The 23,868-nt window shown below is 35.7% G+C and overlaps 1 protein-coding gene across 5 annotated transcripts in view; it reads left to right on the forward strand.

The window, feature by feature from the left end:
- LOC113107833 (1-phosphatidylinositol 4,5-bisphosphate phosphodiesterase eta-2-like) overlaps positions 1–23,868 on the forward strand; it is a 113,868-nt gene that overhangs the window by 902 nt on the left and 89,098 nt on the right. Inside the window, exons 1-2 of one of the 5 annotated variants that reach the window (XM_026270602.1) lie at positions 885–1,119; positions 6,264–6,750. In XM_026270602.1, the coding sequence (XP_026126387.1) occupies positions 6,579–6,750 (172 nt within the window). In that variant the 5' untranslated portion in view covers positions 885–1,119; positions 6,264–6,578. Of the gene's footprint in view, positions 1–884; positions 1,120–6,263; positions 6,751–23,868 lie in introns of those variants that run through there. The other 4 variants (XM_026270595.1, XM_026270597.1, XM_026270599.1 and 1 more) reach the window with 4 other exon arrangements.

The following is a 23,868-nucleotide window of genomic DNA, read 5'->3' on the forward strand; positions in this document are numbered from 1 at the left end:
TTTTTTTAAGTATAAGCATTTTTTTTTATATATATATATAATACAGTAACGCAAGCAATCCATGAGATGGCAAATGTCTTAAATGTAGTTATTTGAACTAGTAAAACAATGTTGATGTTTGTGGAAAATATCGTATGCGATTACACATAGAAACACTTAAATGTGGATAAGTGACTCAATCGTTCAAACTTCGAACAGGATGTCTTTTGCAATTCACAGTATTGAAGCTGAAATGAATTTCAAGGGAAGTCAAGCATATGATTTAGGGACTAATAATAGCTGGCATAAGAAGTAGACAGTCTGTTTGTGAATGTAAACTCAAGTTGTTTCAAGGCAAAGACATTACATGGTGGGGCAATAAAATTCAAATGGTTTTATGGGAAGTCACTTCAAAGGACTTTGAACCCTTTTTGTGTTGATTTATGAATGCGCAGCAGAAAGCGTTAGACTAAAACATCAAGACATAGAACAGTTGCTCCGTTGAGCGCTGCACATTTAGTTGCTTTTATTAAAGAATCTCAGAGAGCAAGATTAGTCATTAAATTCATATAACCATGGTTGCATATCAGCATTTAATGTGTGTAATGTGTAACTGATTTACCTTTAACCTATTTCCCTGATGTATTTGAAACACGTCTCTACACAAAAAAATGACATGATTTTAAATGTTGCATCACTGTTCAGCTCTATTATAATGCCTTTGTGTATGAAGACAGAGTTCAAAAACCTCTATCTCAATTTAAACTGATTTAAACAAGAAAATAACTAAAGTATCCTAATTCTTGCAGACAATATGGGCCATTTCCCATACGCTCTAGCTGTAACCCGCCCACCTGTGCAAAGACTCCTCTGCCCTTACTTGTCCTATTTCGACGCAGGGAAAACTGTTGCTCCATAAGGGAACACCCACTGTGTACAAAAAGCTTTCAAATGACAACTTCCTTTACCTGCAGTGTGGAGCTGTGTGCCAGAAGCTTTTGCCTGCAATGTAAAAAAGGCATGTTCTTTGTAGGAAAGCGAATCGGAGCTGTAAAGAAGTGTTTTGCTCGCTCTCATATCATCTCCAGATCACACTCTGAACTACCTGCTTCTGTTCCCAAAAGACCCCTGTTCACAAAGGTAATGTGAGACTTCACAATACTTTTTCTTTTTAACATTTAATGAGGATGTGGAGGAGATTTCACTCGTCTGGCACGTTTTTCATGACTGCACAGACGTGAAGCTGGATTAAAGATTGGGAAGTTAGTTTCTGAGTTTCACTCCAGCTTTTTTTCTCTGAGAGTGTTGTATTCTGGAACCCAACACTTCTCACTTGGGTGCTCAGGTAGAAAGAATGAGAAGAAGAAAGACAGGAGGAAGTTTTGAGGGGTTGTTGTTGTCTTTCTGTGATTGGATGTGACATTGTGTGGGTTAACCTCATCAAAACATGTCCAGGTCACATTTCACCCCAAAATAGAATAGAAAAGAAATATGATTTTTTTTTTTTATTATTAATAATTCAAGCTTGTATACGCTTTATTAAGAACTGATTTATTTATTTACTTGGTGCATTGTGAAATGATTTTCATGACACGTTTTGATATGTTGACCAGCGTAATAAAAAGCATGTTGAACATTAATCATATTTCAGGGACAATAGAGTAATTATGGAATGATGTAATTTCTACATAAGTGGGTCAAAAGCAATTTAAAGTTAGTATACTTTCATTTTAATTCAATTAAGTGTCTGAAAACATTACATTCAGTTGAAACATATTCTTTTAAAGTTTATTATTTTCATCATTTTATATCTTTTTATTTATTTATTTATTTATTTATTTATTTATTTATTTATTTTATATGTCTTTTCACATGTGTAAACAAATTATGATATTAATATTCTCATTAGTTCCTCATTACTGTACTGCATATTTTTATTATATATGTATTGCATTAATTATTACAAATTACTGCATAATGAGTTTTTTTACTATACTGTAGACGATGTGTTGATGAACTATTTTTCATGACATGTTTTGATATGTTGACTAATTATAAACTAAAATGCATGTAAAATATCCCAATTTCAGATATAATAGGAGTAATTATGAAATGAATAATAAAGATGTATTTAATTGTGGGTCAAAAGTGCTTTACACTTCAGCTAATTCCATTGAATATAAATGTAAACTATAATACATTTTCATTTAATTGCAATTAACTTTTTTAAAGTGTACTTATTTTCACATGGTGTATTTCATGATGAAAATGAAATGCATTTTGTTTTCCTTTTGAGGTTTTTGATCATTTCTAAAAATATCACTGTTTATTCTCAATGGATTCTCAGAACTGTAATGCACTTCTCTTTTTCTTACATATTCAGTGCATGTAATTTTTGTGTTGCTGAACTGTCCTGATTTTCTTTTCTTTTATTTTTAGGTAATATAATCACAGGTTTCCTCTATATAAACATCCAAACGGTGTTCTCTGCTTACAGGAGAAACCTGATTTAATCTGACCCGCGCCTCAGGCTAAACATGAATCAGACAGCCATAAATTAAAACCTAACCGGTGTATTTAGGCAGGAAACACCCTGCTATCTGTGTCATTTCAGATGTTTATGTGCAATGATTATAATTCAAAGGAGTCGCATTGGTTCCATTTAAAAAAGGTTTGGTTTTGTCAGTGTGGGCGACACAGTCATGCTTCTGTTTGCTTTGGAAATCTCAGCCTAAACACTGTGTGATGTAGGATGTCTTGCGGGTTGCAATGCGAACCGGTCGGTTGAAACTGAAATAAAAGATCTATTGTGTCATGCTGTCTGTGTAATGCTGAGCAACTCTGAGCGATCGGCGGTCGCCGGCCTGCCAGCTGCTATTAGCTTACACATCTGCTGTTCGCCGGGCATCATCTCTGATCTGTTTTTCCATGAGGACAGCAAGAAAAGAAAGAGAATCAAGTATAAACCAGAGTCTTTTGGCCATCTGATACTGGAATGTTGTGTGTGTTTGGTTCAGCCAGATTGGCCGGATCTCATGTTACGCTGTGTATTGAGAGCATTGTGTTGTGTGCAGGCTTGTTCTCGGGGGATGTTCACTCCACCGTGCGTCTTTGTTATTGCTTCATAAAAAATAATGGCTTAACGTAGCTGAAAGCAAACAGTCTGCACCTTTGATCGATAGTGACACTCTTTTTGTCTTACATTAGTTGAAGGGAAGGAAGTTAAGGACAAACATTTGCATACTCACGACTGTGAGCACTGTGCACACAATGGCTTTTCTGTGTCTTTCAGTAGCAGATTTAAAGAGGTGCCGGGGGTCCGAATGGACATTTTGTGAGGCAATGCATCTTCCTTACTTTCTATAAAACTGAGGTTCAATTGTCTGTGCCTCTGCTTTGAACCTGAAGTGAATGAAAGGCAGTCTGTTCTGATTCATACTGAAATCTCTGACCTATTTCAGTCAATGTCACATTAATAATAAACGTACAAGTTAACCTCATGAACAAGTTACAATTCACCCTAAAAGGGACAAATTTCATTGCACATTACACCTCTAAATACAAAAATATTCATTGATTTTTATTAATTGATTTGATTGTTATTGTATTGCGTCGATAAAGTAGATTCATATGCGGTACTTTACTGTAATATTTTGTTTCCAGTTTTTAAAGCAACATAAATTACAGGTAGTGCGACAAATGCTTGATGTGTAATAACTGACAGTTAATAAAATGTAACTATTATTCTTATTACTGAAGAATTTTCTTTACAGACTCCTCAACCTAGATCTAAAAAGGTTTACTGAAAACATAAATCAAATATACATAGTGAAATACAAAACAGACCACAAGAACATTTCATTCTTGACTTTCTTGTTTTGAGTCATTGTTCAAGGTAATTATTTTGCGATATATCATTTGGTTAGACACAGCTTTTCCCCTCTTAATTGTTAGAGACATGCTGTACATGACTTGGGAAGGTTTTAATGATTCATCCATACTATATCACATTACTTGAAGCATGTTTATATAACGCATTAACTGTAAATGTTTCCTAATGCATTCATAATACCATATAATATATCTTATATTATGTTTCTAGTTAATAATTATTGTCAAAGTTATGGCACGAATAGAATACATGGAGATATTCAGGTTACGCCCTTAAAGAGTACAATGCATTCATTATAACTATTACAGTAAATTGTTGATGTGTTAATAATGCATTACTCTTTTAAGGTTAATCCATGAATAGATACGCATTGTAAACTGTTATAGCAATTTTAATGCAGTACAATTTTCATTATGAAGCAATGCATATAAAGCTTCCAATGCTTCAAAATCTGTTGATCAGACAAGCCTTATGAAATGAAGTGTGCTTAATTGTTTTGAATGTGCACTTCTTGTGTGCTTCAAATCTTAAAATGATAAAACTGTACTTGCAAATAATACATTAATAAAATAAAAGGCCACCTTGACTTTTCTAAACACGTTTAGAAAGTGCACTTTGCAATGATGTCAAATTGAAAGTTTCACTTTAAAATACATTTCAAATCTTTGTTTTAATGGTCTTTTGTCATGCAGAAGTGCACTTATTTGGATGTGTTGACTAACATGCTGAATGGTGTTATGAATATAAAATGCATTTTAAATGTACTAAATCGCAACTTACTCATTAAGTTCCAAAAAACTGAAATGCACAACATTAAATTGCATTAAAGAATATGTTAGCTAGCATAAATTATTATCAGTACAAGACAACAGAAGTTGATATAAAGATAAAGACTTACTAAAGTGGGTCAAAAAGCACTCTTAAGTTCATCCAATGGCATTTAAAAATAAGTGTAAACTATAATGCATTTTCTTTTAACTGTGTAATTTAAATGACATGCAATTAAGAGTTTGAAAACATAGAATTTACTTCACCCTTAAGTCGTTGTCATTGTATTAAAGTGTTTTATTTCTGTAATAAGTACATTTTTTTAAAGCATGCATTTCATTGTGTGCTTCTTTTCACAACATTAAAAAGGCCTATATTGCTTTAAGCATACATTTACAATACATTAAATATACAGGCATCAAGTGAAGTGTTTCTAATTAGGCCTCCATTGTTTTGTCTACTGAGGAATGTAGTGGACCCTAAGCCAGACAGATTAGTTTCAGCTGAGACCGAGGGTCGTGTTTGAGAGGGAGGGGGTCGTGTCATCGCCTGCTCTGTTACCTGAGGCCAGGTGTTACATGCTGACACGTCCAGTCCTGCATCCTCATGTATCAACATGTCACGTCGAACACAACGAACACTCAAAGTGAACATTACAGCCATTGTTGACATGTCTCCAGCACAGCTCCTCACAGAATGGAGAATGCTTTCAGGAAGACGTCCTGTAAAAGAGATCAGCACTGATTATAATGGGAGTGTTCAGCTGTTCACTGACAGGCAGATATGCAAAAAAATAAAAGATAAGACTTTAAGGACTACATCATTTGTTTGGAATCTCTACAGTAATGTGAACGTTTCCATTCATTCCTATGTTTATGTGATACACTTCACTGTGTGTTGCTGTGACATTGCGTGTCATTGTCCAAGAGTATACCATGTTTTTTTGAAAATGCACCATGGTAATATATTTTGTTTTGGTTTTGTCACTACGATAATATCATGATCTTTAGGATATAGTACCATGATAATATCATGTTTTTCTGGATAATGTACATGTTTTTTTGGACCTGTACAATAGCATTTTTTTGGACATGTACCATGCTAAAACAATTTAGTGATGGATAAATATGGTTCAGTGAAAGTCATTATATACCAGATATCGCGGTAATTTTTCACAGGGTGTGTTTTTAAACTGACATTAATGAGAATAAAAGAAGTATTAGAGAGCTTAGACTCAGTCACATTTAAAATCTTTATATTCTATTGAAAAACTGGAATTCAAATAGACTTAGATTTTTAAGTCCTTTGCAATACCACAGATTCACAGATTTACGTCCATTTAATGATGGTTTTACACTCAAAGCTAACACAGTCATATAACATACAGTAAATCACAAATTAACTACTTTTCAATACTAATTTGAAAATATCCAATGCATTTAGCATATGATGCATTATAATACACACACACACATTTAATAATATATATTTAATGGAATTTCTCTTTAGATGATTTCCTGTGTTTGTGATCAATCCATTATTTCTTAGTTTGTTATATTTTCGGATGATGTCTTTAAATTGTAAATTAGTGTTTGTGTGAAAGTCTTGTGCTCTGTGTTCACAGGTGTGCTTCTCTCTGCAGGTGTGGTTTTGCTGCAGGTCATTGGCACACTGATCTCATGTCTACAGGTCAATTACTGGCTGTGGAGCTCCGTCAGACGCTTGTAGCACACCTCCAACCACAATCCCTCCTGAACCCAGACGCTGAACATCTGCTGAACGTCCTGCTGTACACTGGGAAACAGAGGATCTTTCTTTTTTACCAAGAGCACCAACGGATAACTTTCTCAGGAATCTGTAGAGTCATGCATGACTGTTCCTGGGGCTGCTGAAGGCATTTGCATGTGAATTTCTATTGAATGAAACCAAACTAAGCAATATGGATACAGTCTCTCTGAACACCTCCCTGTTCTCTGGCAGTCAGAGCATCAGTACGGATTCTCCCAGTTTGTCCATGAGATCTGTAAGCTTCATCAATGACACCGATTCGTCCCGCAGCAGCACGCTCTTACACTGGAACTTCTTCCTGGCTGCCAACTACATCAGTGTGGGTGAGTCAAACTTGTTTTTATAAAGTAAAAAAGGGACTAGTTGTCACTATTAACTAGTTGCTTGCTAGCATGACTATTAGCAGCACACACATTGTTTATTCTGCATGACCATATCGTGCATCTCTTAGTCCTTATACCTAAACAGAACAACTAAACTATTAATAAACTATTAGCAGCAAAAACAATTTTTTTTTTTTTTTTTTTTGAAGGAATGCTTTCAAACTCCAGGCATATTTTGAAATGCTTGGAGTCAATGATGCTAATTTGGGTGGGATTTGCAACAGATTTTCGTTGCAAAATATTTGTAGCTAAAGTCTGCATATATTTCTAAAGACTGTACAATCAATCACAGAGCTCTGCTTCCCAGATTCTTCTTCCCTGCTGGTAATAGATGTCGAACATCTCCTGAATCACCATTTGTCATCTCCTTAATGAATAACTCATTGTTCACGCAGCTCTTGAAGTGTATGTTCATGATTACCGTCTGTGGTGCAGCGATCAGTTCGTTAGGTTGCGTCTGACTCACGAGATTATGTGAGGTTATCTCTCAGATCAGCTAATCGCATAGTACAGAGTCTCAATCAGATAAACAGCTTCTGCAGACAATCCTCAGACTTTCAGTTTGCTGCAGGAATGAAGGATTTGTGTTGTGTGGTTTGTGTAAAGGCCCCATGGCATTAAAAAGTGATGATTGCGTAAGTGAATGTTGAGGAAACAGTGGAAGGGCTCTTTAAGACACAGTGTGAGCATTAGTTATGTTGCTCACAGGAAATTCATGTTTGTACACATCCCATTATTTGGTCTTAAAAAGCTGAGTTATATGGATGATATACACAGTTTATGATACAGATTGTAATAATATGCCGGGTTCAGATTAAACAACAGACTTTCAGTATTTCCAGTGTAAGTCCATGGAGAATGAAAACGATTTGCAACATCATCGGGATTCCATAACACTGACACTATAATTGTAATGATTTATATTGTTTAGTATTTAAATATTTTACGTTTAATAAATGTAATATATCTTTTGTTTTATGGTTATGGTGTAATAATAGTTTACATTAATTCACCCTACAGCAAACAACAAGAAGCATTAGTAATTACATTATTAATTATGTATTTATGTATGTTCTCTTGCTAAACTTATTTTGGGATAATGAAAATCCTCTTAAATAATGGATTTCTGTAGATTGTAATTCATCTAAATTAAGTAACACTTTAGGGACCAATTCTCACTGACTAACTAGTTGCTTATCAACATGCATTTTACAAGCATATTGCTGTTTATTACTTATAAAGCATATATTGTTTCCTGACTCTGCATTAGCACTACCCCATGCACTTACTATTATAATAACATCAATTATGCATAATTACATGCAAGTTACCCTAAGCCAAACCCTAACCATATAGTAAATACATATGGTTAATTAATATTACTCAGTGGTTAACAAGACACGTTGAAATAAAGTTTAACCATATACTGTCAAAAGATCATCTGTAACTTGAGCAGGCTTTCTGGATAAAATTCATAAAGTCTTGTTACACTTATCAATGAAAACTTGCCTCCACATGCTCTGTGTGAAGGATAACGCACGTAAGAAAAGTTTCCGTGCATTGAAACTCCTTATCTTTGCTCAAAAGCAATCTCTGTTTAATTGTGTGTTCATGGGCGAACACATCAGTTCACTTCCAAACTTTGTCAAACTTTCCACTTCTGATTCCACTGGTAACTTGTCCCAACAGGCCATTGTCAGAGACAAGCAAACAAAACCCCAGGCCACATTCATCATCATTATCTTCTGCTGACAGAACATCTCAGACTCCCGTCGGGCGTTCATGCTTTGATTACTCACCGGGCTCCATGACACTTCCGATTATGACATATTTTTGTCATACTTTCAGATTTTGATGCATATTGTAAATCACACACCTTTACACACGGCGTTTTATTAACAGTAAAGCTCCTTTAACAGATTTTGGAAGTTGGAGGAAACAGTCTTGGTGAGATGTTTTCATTTAAATCTAAAGATTCTGATTGGATCATTCAGATACCTTCTTCTTATTATCCAATAGAGGGCAGAATTAGTCCTTTTGTGGTTTTACAGCAGATCTAATGTTAATGACTGTGTTCAGAACGGCTATTATCATTATCACTATTTCAAGCATATACTACTGTATATTTCCTCATATATTATGTGAAGTTTGTGTTTGCATGTAAAATATGAACTACAAAAATTTTACCAAATGTACAGCACACAACAAAGCACTGCTTAGGATATTGTTTCCCACAATGCAATGTGCTCAATCTGACCCTCCATTGCAGTATAATGAATGAATTGAGTATAATATCAGCCTTAATATAAAGTCTTTCTAGACTCTTTATTCAAACTTTAAAAATGTAAAACAAATCTTTATATATGAATTATACATGCAAGACATGCTCAGTGTTTCACACTGTTTACCATTAAAATGCAAAAAAAAAGGAAAATAATAATAATAATAATAATAATAATAATAATAATAATAATAATAATAATAATAATAATAATAAATAAATAAAAACATTTAAATGACTTACAATGACCTCACTGAAAAAAAGGAAAGAAAAAAATAAACTTCACAAATACCTGCAAAGAAATGGCAAGAAACACTTAGAACTAAACCTTAATTTTTTTATTATTATTATTATTATTTTATTATTTTCTTTTTTGCATTGTTGGACTGCTATGAAATTTCCAGTGAAACACCATTGATTTAATTAGTAATCATATTTCATTATTCTAGCTACAATATTTTGCCTTTAATTCCTATAGAGAGTCTAAAGCTAATAGTGCGTCTGTAGCGATCAGCAGCCAAATGCATCCCTTGTTACTAAATCTTTCATTTGATTGACAGCTTCAGCTGTTCTGTGCCTTCAAGCCACATTCACATACACGAGTCCCAGCGTAAATCATTTTTATTTCAGCGGCGCTACGTAGAGACGGAAGAGCATATCCCGGGGTGTTCAATTGCAATCCACTCTGAAACTCATTAATAAACAATTACCTAAGAGCATTTGCTTTGAAATTTACATTTGGAAGAAAACAATACATAGAGAAATACATCATAGCCTATCACTACCCAAGCCATTTGTGACTCAGATGTCACAGAATACATTCTAGCAGGTGTTTCATGGGAGAGGAAGGGTTTTGATTGTGTCTCTGAAAAAAAAGGCAGGTTGTACATGTTAAATAATTTGTTGCTATCCCTCATTTGTCACCCTTCTTCAAGAAGAAGCAGCCGAGGAACGGTTTACACACATCCCTCATGGATCGGTATAATCAGGTGCACTTTGTTATTTCTTTGCCTCTCTGGGATTCTGCCTGGGTTTTTATTTATTTATTTTTTTTTTATGGAGGACCATCTTCATATTAATGGGTTTGATTACACAGGAAACAATTTAGCTGGCTTCCATAATCAAAAAACCAGAAAATGCTTTGAAGGTTATTTATGTAGTGTACAGCCCAATAATCACAAAGCTGAAGTAGGCCAGTGGTTTTCCTGACTAACGTGCCCTCGAGGAGAACACCTCCACTCCCACCGCAGTGTTATAAAAAAAAAAACTGGAACAACACCTTTTAATATCAGATAAGAATGCTCACCAAGATACAGTAAGAACAGTAAAATTGTGAAATATTATTACAATTTAAAATAAAATTTTTCTATTGTAATATATTGTAAAATGTAATTTATTCCTGTGATACAAAGCTGTATTTCCAGCATCATTACTCCAGTCTTCAGTGTCACATGATCCTTCAGAAATCATTCTTATATGCTGATTTGCTGCTCGAGAAACAGTTTTATAATTCAGCAGCTTACTAGACTATTGACGGATTAACTAGCTAACAATTTGTTAATTGTTGCTTCTTTATGACAGTAGTTCACTTGAAAGAGGAAATGTAGATGCTAACTTCTAATATCTTTATGGCATTGTTAAGAATGCTTGCTTAGATTTAATTATGAATGTGCTCAAACACATGTTGGAACAACTTTTTTTTTTTTTTTTTTATTTTTTTTTTTTTTGTATTTTCAATTTTCATTTAAATTTTTGCTCGTTTTAGCATTTTTAGCATTTTTAGCATTTTTTTTTGCTTAAGATCTCTTTATGTTTTTGTCTCTATATTTTCCATTAAACTAAAGAAAATTAGAGATGTTGCTTTGACTAAACCTAAGCGAAATAAAGTGCAAGTAGTTTTATAGAATTACTTCATGTACTTCCGTGTATCTGGCTTTTGTCTTTGCACTGACATCAGCATTAATATAATGGAAATTGAATTGAATTTTACTGTCGACTGCTCACTAGAGTAATGACAGTTCATCTGACTCTGTTCAACTCGGGTGTCCTTAAGAGAAACTATTTCAGGATAAAGCGTTGAAAAATTGAATTTTCTGAAAAACACCAACTTCACAGTTTATAGTTTTGCACATCTCTGGCAAAGATCTCCTTATTTATCTGTTGTTCAGATCCGCTTCACTGACTCTCTTCTCTAAACCCACCGTGCTCATCATTAAATTGTTTTTGTTTGTTTCACATCTTCAGAGCATGCAGATGTTAAGCTGGACTCTGCTAGAAGATTTTTCAGCTGCACTCTTAATACCACGAAAGAAAACAGCAAAGCATCAAATACAGTAATTGGGCTTATTTGCATATGGCTGGATCTTTGGTAGTGTTAGGGAAGTCAACTTTTAAAAGTTTTTAAAAACAAAATATCTTAGGTGATATTTTAAGGCATCAAGGGAATTTCGTTTTCAATTACAACTTTTAAATCCAATATTGCATACAATTCGTTTTAAATTACACACAGTATTAAGATGATATTGGCTTATGATCTGTATTGATGATTATAATGTAAACAGAACATGCAAATACTATTTGCAACATAAAAAGTTCAATTAAATCAATAAATTCAAAAAAATTACTTCCCCTGAATTTCTTTTTGGTGTGTGTGTGTGTGTGTGTGTGTGTGTGTGCTCTTGTTTTTGTGACATATAAGGACACAACTCTGTATAATGACATGGGGATGACACAGGTATTACAAGGAGAGGGTGACTTATGAGGACATAACCCATGTCCCCATTTTTCAAAACGCTTATAAATCATACAGAATTAATTTTTTTGAGAAAGTAAAAATGCACAAAGTAGGGTTGGTGTAGGGCCATAGAATAAACAGTTTGTACAGTATAAAAACCATTACGCCTATGGGATGTTTCCACTTTTTACAAAAACAAACGTGTGTGTGTGTGTGTGTTTGCATGCTAATGAAGTTGCGTTTCCATGCATGTATACACAGTTGTGTTGCTGCTGCTCAGAAGAGCTTCAGCAATGGAATAATCGTCCCGTTTCTTATCAGCAAGTGCACATGCAGTGTAAGCTATCACCACCCATGCACTTATAGTTGTGCTGAGCAAGAGAATCAACAGGCTTCAATGGCCCTCGTAAGGAAGCCATCAGGGCTAATCAGGATGATGTGAAAGGCCATCAGTGTAAATCCAAAGCCATTTTCCCCCCACAAATAGCTGCGCTTTATGTGTTTATGTGCAGCACTAAAGCGCACATTAAGGCAGAAATGTACTCCTGTAAGACAGGGATATGTTGGCTTAATGGCTTACTTCTGTCATGATGTTTTAAGCAAGCACTTCATGGAAAATTCTTTCATGTACAGCCTTTGATTTTCTTCTCAGTCTCTGACCACTGTGAAACGCTGCTTTGCAGAATGATTTTCTTTTTGGAAGGTTTGGGCTCTGAGACGGAGAAAACCATTTTATAAAAACCATTGATAGAGAGAAATTAGTTGTGCATTCAGTTGTTCAATGTAGCATTTTTCATAGATCTCAACAATACATTATTGATGTGAGAACTTACCGTTCTGCTGTGAGCATCCGTCTGAAAGTTTTTCCGTGCCAGTTGCACAATAATAAATTAATATCATTAATCTTTCTCAGACACCCCCGACACTTAGTTTATTGTTTTGTCTCTTATCAATGCAAGATGCATTCATTAAAACAGTGCTCTGGGTTCAAGGGAAGGGCTTCTGTCAGCTGCATTCGTGGTGGAATGTTAATTAGCGCAGAAAAAACAAATTCTTACTGTTTTTGTTTTTTTGTACTTTCTTACTGACAGTTATCTGTTATTGTCACAGTCTCACATAGTCAGATTTTGAATTCTGGTTTACTTTGCAACTTATTCTGGCCAAGGATCACACTGAGAGAAGGCGACGACTGACCAACATGTTGAGTGACTAATGATTGATTTATTGATATTTGCTGATTGATTGATTGACTGTTGTTTCTTATGCTTTAATGCATTTATTTGAATTTGAAATTTGGAAAGAATATCAGTAAGATTCACAATGGAAATTTTCAAAGCAAACTTAATGTCAAGTGTCATGCCTCTGGACTCATTATGTTGCGTTTTCTGTATGATCTAGTCTCGTGTTAATCGTGTCATTATGTTTAGGTGTGTCTTGTCAATTACTCTCTTTAATGTCCCCCTTATAAGTTGCCTTCTGTTCAGTTTTTGGTTGTCTGGTCTCGTCGATGTGTATGTGTATTTCTACCTTCACTTTATGGATTACCCCATGTGGATTATTAAAGACTTTTTATCAACTTTTGCCTTGTTTGCGTGCTTCTCTCTCGCACCACACCGTGACAGAAGACCGGACCTTGAAAAAGTAAAGTGGCGTGTTTCCAAGCGTTTTGTTTTTCCTTTTTTGTCAGTTTTTGTTTTATTTTTGTGGATAATCCTGCCGTCTCCCTCCTCCTGCTGGAGCAGAGCAGCCTTTCCCTCGAGGATCATACAAGACTATTTGTGGAAATCGCCAACCATACCCACTACCTGGACTACTGCATCTGCACTTTTTACAAGATCAGCCTGAACGAAGAGTGCAGAGCACGGTTGTATGGGGATGGTCCTCAGGGGAATTTCACGCCTTTGTGGAGTGGGTGCTGGTGTCATATGCATCCATCATGACTATGGACATTACGGATAAAGCATTAATCTTTGACATGGTCAAAACAGGCAAGGGACGGGCAATGGCAAATAAGTATTCAGAGGGCAAGACAGAAGAGTAATCAGATAAACAGGTGTAGGTCGATTGATGGCGAACATAATCCAACAGGGGCAAGACAAGAGATAATCCAGGTTAACAGCAGTAGTCCAGGCAGGGGCAAACAGAGTCTGAAACAGCAATACAAAATGGTAATCCGAAAACAAAGGCAAGAATCTGAACCCAGGAAAACAGGCAAGGCAAGACTACGACTAAACTAGGAAAAAAAGAACTGGCTTCGTAGAGTAGCTAACGCTGTGTTAGTATAAATGCTAAACAATGCTTGCCATTGAATGCTGGTGTGAGACTGATTTATATAGTGTGTGTTATTGGTAGCAGCTGTGTGTGATTGGTTTTAGGTTATCTTGTGATTAGTGCATTGAAGGATGGGAAATGTACAGTAGGTGTCCAGGGTGATGTGTAACAGTCTGGTATGAGAGTCACTATAATGGGAGGGCGACCTCTGATGGCAAATGGACAGAAGTTCATGGAAATTCATGACAATGGTACTATTTTAATGCCAAAAGATGGTCTGTTTTCAGTCACTTTGCTTCTTATATAAATGCATCTTTATTCAAGAAGATTTAGACTTTTTTCAGTTTAATAACATTATTATTATTTTCATCATTATTAATAATATTTGTATTACTACTACATGTAATATTTCACTTCAATGTAAAATACTATTCATACTTCTGTAATCTGTTCGTGTGGCATTGCTTAATGGTAAATCGAAGCCTTTATTGCAGCAGGACACTGAAGGAAAATGGTACCATTTTATTAAGCTTCTGTTGGAAATGATTAAAATTCTTCTCATCTTGCGAAATGATGTAAACTTCTTAAGTATATTTTTTTTAATTATGCAGTACTCCGAAGACCTTCAGAAAAGTTGCCACTTAGAATAAAGCTTTTTGTTGTTGTTGTTGTTGTTTTTAGCTTTTACCATTTGTGTGTGCAAAAAGCATCAGAAAACATTCACACTACTGTAGCAGTAATTTGCAGTGAAAATCAACCTGAAGGCATTCATTTTCAACTACAGTAGAGCTTGCAATATTATGCGACAAGACTGACAGAGACAGTTGGAATTCATCTTTATCTGAATATGCAGGGAAATGATGAGGCTGTTACCTGCAAAAGTGATTTTTTTTCACCTCCTGATTCATCAGTGGAGTAAGAGTGCTCACTAGCACCAGCGGTACAGCAGCTGGCTGACCTGCAGCCATTTAGTCGCTGTCAGTGTGAACAGCCCTTCAGGCGCCCAAGAGCCCATTTAAAATATAATGCATTTTTATTGACACCAAATTGGAATGTCTTTCTATTCACTGCTTGTAAATCCTGTTGCTTTATAAATGAGACAGTTAATGTGTGTTTGTAGTTCTAGAAAAGCTCTTGGTTTCGTGTGCCCAGAGTCAGCACATGAGATGTTATGAGCTGCAGATGATGGATAACACTGCTGAGAATATGTCTTATCTCTTTCTTCCCTGGGGAAAGTGATTAAGCTCCATTTTTGCTCTTTTATCTCCAATTGTTTTGAAAAGCATGAAACTCAGAGGATGGAGGATAATGTGTGGTTGAATGAAACCTTGCGCCGGGGGATGAGATCTCACTGCAGGTCTTTTTTGTGTGGTTTGAATGCTGTAGAAGCAGGTGAACGTTCTGATGTGAGCGACATCTTTCATGACAACACCTGAACCATATGTTTCATTAGCAGAGATGTCTTAAGCATGTGTAGAAGAGGCTGAGGAAACTAGAAGAAAAATAGACATAGAACGCACAAGAAGTGAAGGATGATTGTCACCCTTTCCCAATATTGAGCCGCCTCGCTATCTATAGACCTTGGCAATGTGGAGGGCAACACATTACAATTAACGCAAGATTACTTTTTTCAAGTAACTACTAACACATTAAAAGAAAATAGAGAGACAGAGGTTCTTACTTCAGCCTGAGGTTTTTTATTTAACTTTTGCTGTGAAGGGGCTTTCACATTAGCATAAAATATAACTTTTTTTTTGTTGTTGTAAAAAACAAAACAAAACAAGCAAGCCCAAATCAGGAGACAAAAGCCCCTTTCATGCTGAGATTCCACATAATACATGAATAATGTGTCCTGACAGTTGTTCCTGGATCGTTAGATTTTGGTTCATTCACACTGCCAGTGATTTCCCAGAATCTGTGTGTGTGTGCGTTCACACCAGTGTTAATTTCATTGACGAAGACTATGACGAAAAATATTCGTCAACTAACCTTTTTCACGGACGAAAACTAAATAAAAACTAAATAAAAAGTCAGATATGATGACGAAAAACGTGACGAAATATAACTGACACTTTAGTCAACGGAAAAAAATGAGACGAAAATATATGGGAGGGACGAATGGAGAAGAGATCCAATCAGAGTGAATCTTTGAGGGTAGGTTGATCTATGCAGAAGCAGCCGAGCCATTTTAAAAAGCCGCGCAAATGCAAGCGCAACAGCTAAACAAACGCAGCAGCAGTTACACAGAAAAGAGAACAAAGATGAGTTTGCAGAAATTCGCAGTTTCGAGGACGTTTTCATAACAGTTAAGTTGTTTACACAGGGAACTACACTGCGACCTTTTGAAATGCCATTGCGACCCAAATTTTTATGGGGTCGTAAATGTATCACTGATTATTTTTGTACCTACTTATGTGTAATGCTATGTTTTAATATGAGAATTTATTAAAACAGAAATGTGTATTATAAGAATACGTTTTATAACGTGCTCCGAGCATTCAACACATCAAGTTGGCTTCAGCCCCGCGATGCAGGAAATCTGAACTGAGCAGAGCAGCTGGTTACTCAACACTGCACTACGCAACACTGAACCGAGCTCTCCTTCAGGACGTTTGCAGTGTGTTCGAAAAAGTCTGTAGTTATGTCTCCAGTGAAAGTAAAGAGTTGGAAAGAAATCGGATGCGTATCTTTATAATGGATGCATTTGTCTCTTAAAGTGACCGCGCCTAATTTACTAGCTCTGCTGTCTGTGTCTTTAATGTATGAAAATGAAAGTAAATCACTCACTGCTCTTGATTGAATAATTTTGTAGTTTTAACAAGAATTTATCCAAAGTCAATTCAAAAATTGGATAGAATAGATTATATTGTTTTACTAGTGACTAAAAAATACAAAACAAAAACAAAAATTATAGGGACCTGAGCATGTTTTGCTTAAGTGTTTCTTTCTTTAATTGCTAATGCAACCTTTTCACACCACAGACTGAACCAAATTAAGCATTGGATCTGACATTATCAAGATGAATTTGTTGTTCTGACACAGTTTAACCCTGAGTTATTGTCATATTTTATTACCAATTTCTAAACTACAGCAAATAAACTGTGATATTGTAAGAAACGTTGAAGGTGTCTGAATACATTTTGGTTTGATTGTGTATTTTATTTTACAGTGAAGACTATGCAGTGCAATTTTAAATGAACAAAAACAAACTTAAAAAAATTTAAACTTTGTGTAAATAGCACAAATAAAGAAATATAATGAACATACAATACAAATATAATATAGGTGTTTGTCTATTTCAATAATACTGTACTTCATCTTGAAAGAATGTCATATGCATTGCATATCATTCAGGACGAATGCATATCTTTTTCAGAGAGCATGTATATTTTTCATTGAGAGCAGGCCTTATGTTTATTTTATAAATACCATTCCATAACAGACTGATGGAAACATTTAGTCAAGTCAACTAAGTTGACTTTGTTCTACTAAAAAAAAACTAGACTAAGATTAAAAGACTTAAGACTAGACTAAGACTAAAACTCTTATGATATTTAGTCGACTAAAACTAGACTAAGACTAAAACATTTCAGATGACTAAAATGTGACTGAAACTAAATGGCGTGTTATTCAAAAGACTAAGACTAAGACTAAATCCGAATTTGCTGTCAAAATTAACACTGGTTCACACACAACCCGTAAAGGTCCCATAAGGACACGTGACATCAGGATGTGACGTGTAATGTACAAGTCATCAATCCCGGGACGAGTTTGCTTTCACACAGAAGGCAATCTGCCAATTTTCCAGGACCAGCAAAGTGCAGTGTGAAAGGGGCTAAAAAGCAACTCAAAATTAATGTAATGCATTACTGGCCAAAAGTAAAGCAAAATTGTAATGCAAAAAGTTACTTTTTTTCAAACAGGAAATTTAAAGGAAAACACCCCCAAGGCAGCATGCTGGAAAACAACCAGGCCCACTCTGAACCGGCTCTCGTAGAAGCCCAGTTTAAAGAGTAATCATTCGCAAAGCTCTACAAAGTCCCAGTCCCTAGTGTGATCACTTTGTAAATATGTTAGTTAGTTTAGTAATGCTTTTGGCTACCAATACTCTCAGCTCAGCATAGAAAAGTCTGCATATTCTGTCTGGTCATGATTTGTGATATATTTATTTATATGCATCTTTTTATTGAACCTTAATTTGAACAGTGTGTTTTGTGGGAAAGGAATCATAAAACTATTAGTTTTATATAACTCCTTTACCTCCAGCATTTTTTTCCCCATCACTGCCAGCATTTTCGATCATTTTTAAAAAACTTTCATAGCACCCAGAATATTTTGTAGTATGAATATTTGAACTTGCAGTATGACAAAAGAAAGAACAGAGACTCTCAAGTTCAAGTTTTATTATAGCTTCATGTATTCTCTTTTTTTATCAACACTCAAGTGTGCATGTTCCATAAAAAAATAAATCAGGTTTTGGTCTTTTACCCCACATAAGACTAATATGCATGGGGCAAAAGGCATCCAGTACTGATACAAATAATTTAGCTAAAGTAATATGTTTTTCATAATATCTGAGTCAAGTCTTGTTTAAAATAATAACAATAATAATAATAATAATAAATTATTAATTATTTACACTGACATTAAAATTAGTTAATAAAAACAAAAACCAACTGAACAATAATAACAGAGAATATTTTGAAAGCTTATTACACTGCCTGAAGGAGATCATAATAATTGAATATGGCTTTACAGTGAATGTTTTTTACATGATTAAAATATATTTTAAAGTACTGTATGATAATGGTTATACTGTTCATTATAAATATAATGATTATCTTCTTATTATCTAATTAGTGTCACTTTTTGTCAGCTATTTATTTGATTTCAATCAATTTCAGTACAGTTTAAATGTTAGCGTGTTGCTAAGCTATACATATACTTTGCTCACAATCTACAGCAAAAACCAACCCGATCTCACGGCAGTTCGTACATATTTTACAAGGTGGCTTATTTGTACAAATACGTAAGACCACACTCGTACAATTCCATATGATTTTTGCCAAATCGTACGTATTTTACGAGTTGCACAATTCGTATGAATTTGTACGAATGACCTACACCTAACCCCTCCCCTAAACCTAACCGACAAATCGTATAAAATAGTACGAGTGAGGTCATACAAATTCGTACGAATAAGCCACCTCGTAAAATACGTACGAAAATTGGTCGTGAGATAGCGTTGGCAAAAACAGTATGGCACAAGCATAAATTGAAATGTTTTTATAAATCCTTTTCTTTGCTGTTGAGTCATTTCTAAATGTTCTCTTTGCCGCCATATTACGTGGATTTTTCAACTGAGAGTACTGCTTACAGTATGTGTTGGTACAGCCTTTGGATCACTTTCCCTGTGATGCCTTAAGATGCTACCTATGTAGGCATCACACTAGACATTAGAACACATCCCATGAAACATTTAATTCTCCAACTTAACGGCTTAATACAGAAACCAAACGGTTAACCTAAGAGACAAACCATTCGCCTGCAAAGCACACTCATTATGCCTTGATGATGTGATAACATATAATATAAATGTTAATGGCTGTCGCTAGGCTAAAAGTCATGTATTAGACACCATTAGTGACTGTCATATCAGAGAACCTTCTGATCTATGCCTAATAGCATTATGCTAATTGCTGGAATGGTACTGCTGGAGCAATCTTAACACGCAGAAGATTCTTTGCTTATTCAGGCCATATCTCAGGACCTACCCCCACCCCCGACACGACTCGTATCTCACACATCACTGACATTGCCGCTGTACACTGTAATTGGATCTTTTGAATTGATTTGTGTTCATTTGCAGTGAAACCGTAGTCCGTGAATGTAAATAGATACAGGAAGATGTGCTGTAAAATCACAGTACAAACAAGCTCTTTAGGGTGGTCGCCAGGGTATTTGCTCGTCTACGAAGTCTTAAGAGTCCGCTCGAATCTACTGGATTTTCTTTCTCCCCATTTTGACATCGACCAAATAAGAAACATAAGTCTGTCTGCATAGAAAAATGATAGCACACCTCTCCTCAACAAACCGCGCAAATGTAGAATTCTGAAGCAGATGTAGGGAAATATATTTTCTTCCGTATTGAACCTTACATCGTAATTAAATGGATTAACAATAATTTGCAATTAATGGATTGTTATCAAGGAACACAAAATTAATACCCATGGCTCTTGATGATACATTGAGGTCTTATGAAGTAAAACAATCAGTCTGTGCAAGAAATTGAACATTATTTACAACATTGTGACTGTAATCCAGAGCCTCAGTCCGTGTGCAAATGTTAGTTTTTTTACAATGGATTCAAATGAATTATATTCCATTGTTTATTAACTCACTGAGTTAGATAAGACACTGTGTCTCTAAAGTTGTTGACTTTATGAATTGTTAAAAACCATATCATGATACTCCTCTCACTGAAATTTGCACGCAGTGGATATAAAAGATGAGAAACCGTCTGCTACCCATAAAACATCAGTCACATTAGATCGCATAATGAAAGATAGGCCAGCCGGGAAATGCAGTTTAGCCACGGATCAGGTAATTCATGCCACACATGACCCATATACACAAATACACATGCATTCTTCAAACCAAACGCGGATTCATGGGTGTGTTGGGGAGCTTTTGAACAGGAGCTCTGGACCTCATCATACAAGACCTCAAGTTGCATTTAAATGCATTCAAGTTGCAACCTGCAGAATCGCTTTATCGCTAGCAGTATGTACCACCCTCACTGGGGGCTTCAGAAATGACTATTAATCTGGTGAGGTTTGCCAGAAGTCTTATCCAATCTAATAACCTTGAACACTTAATAAGCAAGAACAAACATGATCCTTGAGTTGCAAACAGGGCTGATCCAGCCCAGCTGAATAGCACACCACCAGGATGCACCGTATTGTCCAATGAGATCAACTGAAAGCTGATTTTTTTTTCCCAATGTATGCAAGCATACATGCATTGTGCCACCACAATGGTGGCTGCTGCCTTTTGTGGTTTTGCAAGGTCTGAGGGAACAGAATAAGATGGGAAGGCATTGTGTGCAGATGCAATTAGCTACACTGGAGTGAGCGGCTGATGTCCAGCTACACCAGTCATGCTGGGGGATGCTTGTGTGTATAATATAACTGAAGTACATCTCAGAGCTTGATAAATAAAACCTTAAATGAGCCGTTCAACCAAAAAATTGAATTCTGTCTTCTTTAACTGGACCCCATTTGTGTGGACAGCTGACTTTGGGTCTTCTGTCTATTAATACAAAAGGAGTTATTTATAGCATAATGTCCAGGCTGCTGTTTCCCATTCATTGAAAGCGAATTGTAGCCATGGCTGTCAAGCAAGATTTTCAAGACAAGATTTTCAGTGAATAATGAGTTCAATTTTTTAGCACGCAGACACACACACACACACACACACATGCACACAAACTGGCTTTTAACATTTTGCTGTTCTTTTTGTCCTTTGTGTAACTAGACTGACCCAATCTGTTTTGTTGTATGGAAGAAAGAGGCACAGACATCATTCTAAATGTTTGCAAACTAATGAATGAATGAATGAATGAATGAATGAATGAATGAATGAATGAATGGATGAATGGATGGATGAATGGCAGATGAGTTTGCCAGAACCTCACTGCTGACAAAAAAAAAAATCCCCATCTGATAGTGTCAATGTAATTAAACTGATAATATAACTGAATAATTGCTTAATTATAAAAAATAAATAATAATAAATTACTTAATTGCTTTTTCTTGCCTAACTGAGTAAAGAGCACAGTGGCAAAGAACCAAACTGTCATCGGTTGACAAGTTTAACACTAAACTTATAATAGAGCTACGTTAATACTGTGCAATATGTCAAAATATGTCAGTTAACACACATACAACCGCTCATGTAATATGCAAGTGGTGTTTTGCATTATGCATGAATCTCTCCTCCAGATGCACTGGAATAAAAAATCTAAAAATCAAAATACATCCAAATGGTCCAATGTAGTGAATGAAGCACACACACACAAATCAATTATTATAAATATACTTAATTCTAAGAATTGTCAGTCTAATTAAAAATAGATTGCCTTATTAATCATCCACAATATCCTAGCATTGTGAAGGCATCTTTTGCACAAGCAAAAGCACCATTCCTTTTTCTTTAGCAAGTATAAAAATCTAGTTTTATGATACATTCACAAATCAATTTCAAGCATTTGAACAATTGCACTTTTAGCTGCGCAGACATGGTGCCATATTGACTTCAGTGATCTGATAGCATGAGCACTTGACTGGGCCATTTCTCATTGTATTTTGCTCCTTTTATTCCCTTCTATAATTTATTGCAAAATCTCATCTCACCTCTTAGATCAACAACAACACTGCAGCTTTGACCCAAAATCTCATTCATCTAAATTCATAACCGCTCATTTAAAATGAAAGATGAATACTTGATCTGTGCTGTCTGCTGACACGAGCGAGATCAAGGCGAATCTGAGTGAATATATGAATACTGAATGAATGATGGCAATGAGGATCTTGGGAAAACAGCCTATGGCCACTTCATTCACAATTCAGAGGGATGCATGACTGCTGCATGCGTGTGCTGTTCTGTGTGTTTTCACCATGTTATTACCAGCATGCTACAGGATCTGACCTTGCTTTCCACTGAATTCTAAAGAGTGTGGCGATAAAATGCACAGATATTGACTGCTGGGTGTTTGTGGAAACACAATGGGGCCAGAAAGTAATGACATGTATTGAGAGCAGTCTTCATACCGATCCCTGGAGAGTCAGAGGAAAAACTCAAGGAGTGGGGAAGTTCAGTGGCGGCAAACCTCATATTCTGCAATTCTAAATCGGTCCTGAGGGATGGGCACAGGAGAGGAGGAGAGGAGAGGGATGCTTTCTGCCTTCACGCACAATATCACTATACAGGGACTGCAAAACCAATAGAACAGAGAGAACAGAATTTAGCTTTCTCATTTCTTCCTTTGTAGTGCTGTTCCGACTTCCTCGTCCTGGTCTTCAAACCGTCCACCGTGTCAAAGGCATATTTTCCCACATGGATTGTTTTCCACGCCCCACAACCTTTTGAGGACACAGAGACTCTGTTCCAAAACCTACTAAGCTGCCTTTCCAGACAGCATTCTTCATGCTGATAGGCATCATAGTCAAGCTCCTGAAAGAGTTCTGGTCACAGTCGAAGGCAGCATTGCATATGTTTTTCACAGATAAGTCAATCCCGGAATACTGCGACAAGCTCAGGAGAAGAATTCATAAATGATGACTGTACATATAAGCCTATATATATTTAATTCATGTTTGCAAAATGGGCTGAAACTGTTCACTTATAGCTTTGTTCAGATTTATTCAACTGTAGCTTGTGAATTAATCTGTACTGCAATTTGAAAATAAGTATTGATATGTATGAAGGGCTAGAAGTGGATAAAAACCCTGACTCCCACTATTTTTTGGCAAACTGTGATTTTTTTTTTTCCCAGTTTTTAGCTTGTGCAACCCGTGTACAATACTAAAAAAGCATCACCAGTCCCTCAGTCTTCATAATTTAATTCATACATGTAACTCGAAATGCATTTGTGCTGTACTCATTCAGTGGTGGGACGGTTTATTATGAGATCCGATGACACAGTAAGTCAATTATGAGGTTGGGTTAGGATCCCGCCTTAGGCATTAAAGAGCAAGGCAGCTCACTAGGT

The sequence above is a fragment of the Carassius auratus genome, chromosome 8 (genome assembly GCF_003368295.1).
Source record: "Carassius auratus strain Wakin chromosome 8, ASM336829v1, whole genome shotgun sequence".
Lineage (NCBI taxonomy): Eukaryota > Metazoa > Chordata > Actinopteri > Cypriniformes > Cyprinidae > Carassius > Carassius auratus.